Here is a 6,615-nt window from a genome sequence, read left to right as displayed (position 1 = left end):
AATTGGCTGTGTGCATAACACAATTGGTCGAGAATCGGTCAATATTTTATCAGTAATGTCGACGAAATTAATTTTGTCGATAAAACCTGTAGTGAATATATACAATTTATTTAATAAAAAGGAAAATAAAAAACACAGATATAAAAAATTGATTTGCACTCTGGTTCTTAGGTTAACCATTCGTACAGTTGAATAGGTCATTATAAATTAAGAAACCTCTGTCAACCTCTCTCTCTCTCTCTCTCATATTCTAGTTCATATCTTTACTTTATTAGCTTTCCCTGTTGAGGGTTTGGAGTTTGTCCACGTCCTTATAATCTTAATTCGTTTTGCAACTTGTGGTCTTATCAACCTGATTGTACTTGTAGCAGGCTTTTCCTGTTGAATTAATAAAACTCTATATTATCCAAAAAAAAGGCTTTTAATTTAACTGAATGATGGAGTTAGACAAAGAGTATGCTCTGTGCATTTGCATTCATAAGTAGTGGTTCATGAATGAAATTAATGAGCACTTGTCCCATTAATTGTTTCATAGTAAAAACGCATTTATCTTCGTGTATAGAATTTTTTAAACAGAAGATATGTATATATGCACTTCTCAGTTTGTCATCAAATACGTTAACACATATATGGTGATAATATGACAGTTAATAAATTGAAGCGGAAATCTGCATTGACTAGAGAGGAATCAAGCATATCAAAAGGCTAATAATATCGTTTAATTCAAGACTTTATTAAACCATGCAAATGGCCGACACTGACATTACAATTACACAACCTTACAGTAACATCGACTGTATGATGAGAACAATTACACAACTCATTTCCTCATCCACACAAAGCAAAATGTGTAACAGAACTAAGAATGTCGATAAGCAAAACAAAACGAAAAGTCTTTGGAAGAAGTAACAATCAAGAATGAAACGTTAATAACCGGGAGAGATTGGTTTGGGTTGTGAAGTGTAGATGAAAGGTGGCACTGAATACAACTTCATCTTATTGTTGTTGAGCAGGCGGCAATAAGAAAGGGGAGCACCACTTATTCCTTTGTTAACATCGGTTGCAACTTTACAATTTTCTAATGGAGATTTTTCCAGGAATGCCTTGCATTCTGTGAGCTTCAGCTTGTTACTGAGTTCATGAGGGAATAAAGTTGCAAAGTAATAACCCTTTGAATCTGTTGCTTTGCTCAAGATGGAGAAAGGTGCTGTCTCATAACCATGCTCATCGACAGCTAGACATGTTATTCTAGCAACAGCTCCTGCATTTCAAATTAATAAGATAACTACTTAATCATATGTCAAATATGAAATAATTAGTATTACATAGATGCAATATTGTTAGTTAGAAAACATGGCAAGTACCCTAGAGATAGGCTGAGAGATTACCTTTAATCGGGATTAATCTTTTGGGGCCTGATTTGCATAGAATAAGCCCTTCAATGCCAATGGGGAGAGGCTTTTCTTTCACATCTGACTTTGGTTTGTAAAGTAGTTCTGGCTTTGTACCATAGCTATAATCACTAGCAGAAGCAATAACAAGCATAAACGAGAACAGAATGAAAGAGATGGTGAAGGAGAAAGTGGTGAGAGCCATTGACATGTGATTAAAACGCTAATATAAGCCTTAAGAATGACTATGAAAAAGCTCAAGTGATAAGAAAGGCATTGCCATGCCCATCTACATATATATACACATATGATTGCCCAACAATCTCATTGATAACCGACTAAAATATACATGGTATAGAAGGGAGTTGCTCCCACGACGAAATTTTCATATTTTATTATAACTTGGTGTAATTCATTGAACCAACTCCTTAATGGAAACGAGTCAAATGGCTTTTAGCTATTAGGGTGTTAGTACTATAACTGGGTTTCAGGATTGACAATTAATCAAAGTCCACTCTGATTTTATTGTGTCAATGGTAATCAAATCTAAATTCTACAATCCCTTTAATTAAAAAAATTTCACAAATGTTTGAATTTTAACCTCAAATGGAAGGGAAGGCTTGGTCAGTATTGGGAGCAACAAAGTCTTGTTTGATTTTCTTCAATTCTACGTGGAACAAGATTGTTGAGCTGCTATAGGCCCTAGATTGGTTAAATAAGATTGAAATTTATATCATGAGTTCAGCTTGTTCCTGGCCCATCAAGTCAACAGTCCACCAAAATAGTCCATTATACTAACAAGTTGAGCCATTGAAAATCTCAAATTGCTCAAACCCAAGAAAGAAGAAATGACAGATTTCTTGATTGGGTTATCTTTTAGGCCAATTTCCATATATACTAACTATTTTATTCATCTCAATTGTATAATAAGACTCGAATAAAAAAAAAAAAACCAAAGTCTCAAACTTTGGAACAAAAAAAAAATAGGATAGTTTGTCAGTATATTTATGAAGTCTTAAATGTGAATTTCTCCTCTTCCAACTTCTCTATCAGAAATGGAGAAAAAAAGTTACATTAGCTTTCCAAGATGGAGAGTTCAAGTCCAACTGAAAGATTGGCTAAGGTCCCAACTTAGGTCTTGGAAAACGAAATTTTGCCGGGATTATTGAGATCATAGCTTTGATATGGAAGATATTTCTATTAGCAAAATTCTCTCAGTTTGATAACAATATGATGTATCCTACCAAAAAATAGAGGGCACAATTTCAGAATTCACAGTCTATAGCCTGAAGTAAGAAAACTCAGTGTCATTCATTTTCTACTCTTTGTTAGAACATATTAATTGTACATCCTTTCCCCCTTTTGACTATATCTCTTCTGTACATACATCTGTTAGTCAGTAAGATGAGACTCTAATGTGTAGTCCATTTGGTGCTTCAACTCTTGGAAATTTCATCAATTTTTCTCCCCCAACTTCTTCCCATCTGCACCAAAAGAAACAATGGAAAAACATTAACTAAAGTTCATTTTCTTTGTTTTTGAAATGTTCATTTCTGATTAAACAATGATTTTATTTGCTTACCTGTATCTAGTTACAAAATAGTGAAGGAAAGTAGAAATTTCTGCAATTCCTAGTTCCTTTCCGGGACACTGCCTGGTGCCTCCTCCGAATATCAGGAAGTAACTTTGAGATTCCAAGCTCTTGTCCTGCATTCAGGAATCAATTAAAATTAAACATGCAACTTCTTTCATGGATAAAATGCAGGGACAATGGGGGGAAAAATGAAAGAAATTTTGGGTTACCAACCATCCATCTCCATGGATTGAAGGCTAATGGATCAGGATATAGAAAAGGGTCATAGTTTATCTCTCTTGTATAAACATAAATCCTCCAGCCTTTAGGAATCACAAATCCTGCAAAAAAAGCAGAAAAGAAAATTGAAGATTAGACATGTCGAAATTCATTCCAAGGGGTTTCAATGTTAGTGAACTGGATGTTGAGAAAGGCCCACCAAGAGAAAATCCAATCATATACTTACTTGGAGAAAAGTTTGAAAAAAATAATAAAAAAAGAGTATGGAGTATGATTTTACCCCGATAAAAAAGCTTCCTTTCTTTTCAAAAATCATTGAAATAAGACATGAATCATCCAGGGAATCGTCTAGCTGGGTTGGTAGGTATGCCGTGTAAATCATGAGAGGGTAAGGTCCACCAGGGGAAGGTGATCTCATTTCCTTTACAATTTTTTACATATTTTTTTTGGTTCAAAAAGTTGTAAAAACAGCTGCTAGCGGCAAACTCAGTTTCTTGAGCCCATAAAGCTCACATAGAAAGGTGGAACCAAAAAGACTTGGTTGAATATGGATCCCAATTTGAATATTTTAATGCTCACCATTCAGTTCCATTTCTTGAGTAGTTTTCCTGAGAACTCCATTAACAATTGTAGCTAATCTTGAAGTCTCAAAAATCACCTGCATAAAAAGGAGCACAGCCAAATCGTTGAACTTTTCTTTATAAAGTAAGTGATTTAGGAAAATGGTTTGTCTCACAAAAAAAAAAAAAAAAGGAAAGAAAAACCCTACAAATTTCTTACCGCTCTAGTAAACCTCATTGACTTAAGGTCATTCCATTCAATTGGATCCTCTGGCCTTTTTCTGTCTCTAAGTGCCATATGTTCTTTCTGAAAGTTTTTTAACAATAAGTCAAAACCAAAAAGCATGGATCAAAAATAGAGAACAGTTCAAAGATGAAGAAAAATGTTTTCACTTACTCTTAGCTCTTCAAGAACTCTTGGATGATCATGGAGATACTTGACAGCCATCATTGAAGTAGTCGAAACTGTCTCATAACCAGAATACAAAATTGTGATTATTTGATCAATGATCTCATCATCACTTAGTTTGTATCTATTACTGTCATCTTTTTTCATCAAGTAGCCAAGCATGTCCTTGTGGGATTCTTCAGAAGCTCTTCTCTCTGCTATCAGTTGTCCTAATATTCTTACAATATTTTTCCTCGCCTGCAAATCATAGTAAATCGTCCTACTTATTGACTATAAACAGAAACTGCAATGAAAGACTAGATATAGGAGTTGAAATGCTTGTCCATTTACCTGCAATCCGCGGCAATAATTTGTGCCAGGAAGATCAATCGGAAGTGACAAGGTCCCTAAAACCAGTTTAAAGAACTCAGGCATGAATTCTTGAGCCACTGACCCGGACTCAGCACTGGCAATTTGCTTAAGTGATGACAGAAATGCCATCTACACAAAATTTCAGAACATAAGCAGATTAGAAACAGAGGAACTATGAGCAAAAAACTTAAAAATTTCAAAATTTTTATCGGAATAAAAATTTTATACAAACCTCTTTGGTCTTTTCTTGTATGTTAATGACTTTGTTTTCCCAATTGCTGAGGAAAGTTCTCATGAATTCATCTATTTTTGGCAAAAGTTGTTCTCTGATCATAGTGGGGCTAATGAGGGCAAGCAGAGTTCCTCTCATTTGCTTATGAGTGGAGCCATGGACAGCTGCAATGTTGCATTTTCCTAGGATATCCAGCATGGACTGTGGGTAGCCAGGAACAAGACCTTTTGCTTCATTCATGAGGATGTATCTGTTGAGCTCTGGATCCATGGAAACAACAGTAGGGCACGCCAGTATATGGGATTTGAAAAAACTGCCAAACCTGTTTGCAAGAAGCAGAAAAAAATAAGTACACAAAATTATATTAAATTATCTTAAACCAGAGTAGAATCAGATAAATAACTTGAATGTTTACTGTTTTTTAAGTTAAATTTACAAGAAAACCCTCTATAACTGTTTTTAAATGACAGGCATGACATGGTGAGAACATTAATCCCCATAAAAGGAAAGAAAGGAAAAAGAGAAAGCAAAGAGAGACTCCTTTAGCAGCTAGGTTTGAAATGGAATTTTGCTATAAGCTAGTTACATGATCCAAAAAGCCAAGCTTTAAGTGACAAGCCAAGCCAATAAATATATGAAAGATATAACTGAAAAGAACATTACAACTTTCAAGGTTTGAAGCCACTGCAAAGTAATATGCTGTTCTATAGGGAATACGAACAGCATGGTAAGAGACATGTATGCAGTAAGAAGATTCAAGTAAAACAATCACCTTGCCCTTTGGTTTTTCATGAAGTTTGGACCTTGCTTGAGAAATTCAGTGGTTTCTCCAAAGACTGGCCAACCCATTGTACCTGGGGGCAGACCTTTCTTCCTGTATCTCATCTCATTCCATCTCAACAGAGCAGTGCAGATACAGAGGACCAAGACAAACAACCCAAGAATCACCATGAAAAGAGCCATTGATGCTCCCAAGAAGCTCTGCAAAAGTCTCACCTTCACAAAGTTCTGCAAATGGTTGTGGGGGCTTCCTCCTTACTCTAAATTAGCCAGGAAGGGTGCATATATATAGGCCTCGTAACCACCCCACCCCCTCCCGTTGAGAGATAAAAGCCATAAAGGCCAAACCATGCAGCTCACTAGGCAGGGACCCTACCCTTAGAGACCTCAAGTAATTAGCAGTCCAAGAAAAATAAAAAAAAAAATGAATTACTATTTGTTTAAACATTTTAACTGATCCAAGTAGCTAACCCTTGACTAAACATAGATTTGAATCTTAAACTCTTCACACTTAACAATGATTAAAAAAAAGAATATGCAGATTAAGACATAACTCATTCTTCAAGGTTTGAGGCATGAATGTTTGTTTGGTAGTCAAGGTGGGAGATACTATCAATACTGTGGTGGGATTTTACAGTAATTGTTTATGATGGGGAATTCTTGGAGGATTTTTACAAAGAAATGATTTGGATATAATTGGTATGAAAACTACGTAGAAAAGGCCTAACTAATTAAGTTTTTTTTTTTTTTTGAAAAAAAAGGGTAGGAAATGTGTGGAGAGGCACATGCACACCACCCTATCGGACCTAAAATTAAAAAAGCACACTCCCAAAGCCCCAGTCCTTCACATGTCTGTCAACAAGATCTGCTCATGGAATTACAAAAAACCACTAAAAGACAGCCCCTTGGTTACCATGTGAATAAGTGAAGAGAGAGAGAGAGCAAGAAAGAGAACTTTGGTTCCCTTCTAACTGCAAGTTTCAAACTTGGACTGCCCCTTTGTAGCAGTTTGGTGCTGTGTGTGGCACTGTAATTCCTAGAAAACTATACTATTTGGTATTTGGACTGTTCATCTAATA

The 6,615-nt window shown here is 35.6% G+C and overlaps 2 protein-coding genes across 2 annotated transcripts; both read right to left on the bottom strand.

Moving 5' to 3' along the window:
- Positions 1–697: 697 nt before the first annotated feature.
- Positions 698–1,680, bottom strand: LOC18601741 (protein SEED AND ROOT HAIR PROTECTIVE PROTEIN-like). The gene is made up of 2 exons (XM_018119349.2): positions 1,389–1,680; positions 698–1,261 (listed from the first exon to the last, which is right to left on the bottom strand). The coding sequence occupies exons 1-2, from the start codon at positions 1,600–1,602 to the stop codon at positions 927–929; spliced, it is 549 nt and encodes a 182-aa protein (XP_017974838.1). The 5' UTR covers positions 1,603–1,680; the 3' UTR covers positions 698–926.
- An 889-nt stretch (positions 1,681–2,569) lies between these two features.
- Positions 2,570–5,883, bottom strand: BR6OX2 (brassinosteroid-6-oxidase 2). Its single transcript, XM_007032788.3, has 9 exons — positions 5,529–5,883; positions 4,757–5,078; positions 4,504–4,653; positions 4,162–4,410; positions 3,985–4,071; positions 3,784–3,862; positions 3,199–3,305; positions 2,974–3,098; positions 2,570–2,875 (listed from the first exon to the last, which is right to left on the bottom strand). Exons 1-9 carry the CDS (start codon positions 5,717–5,719, stop codon positions 2,788–2,790), a joined length of 1,398 nt encoding a protein of 465 aa, XP_007032850.2. The 5' UTR covers positions 5,720–5,883; the 3' UTR covers positions 2,570–2,787.
- Between the last annotated feature and the right edge of the window lie 732 nt (positions 5,884–6,615).

This window comes from Theobroma cacao, chromosome 4 (genome assembly GCF_053813885.1).
Source record: "Theobroma cacao isolate CCN51 chromosome 4, ASM5381388v1, whole genome shotgun sequence".
Taxonomy (NCBI): Eukaryota; Viridiplantae; Streptophyta; class Magnoliopsida; order Malvales; family Malvaceae; genus Theobroma; species Theobroma cacao.
This window is presented reverse-complemented; position numbering and strand designations above follow the sequence as displayed.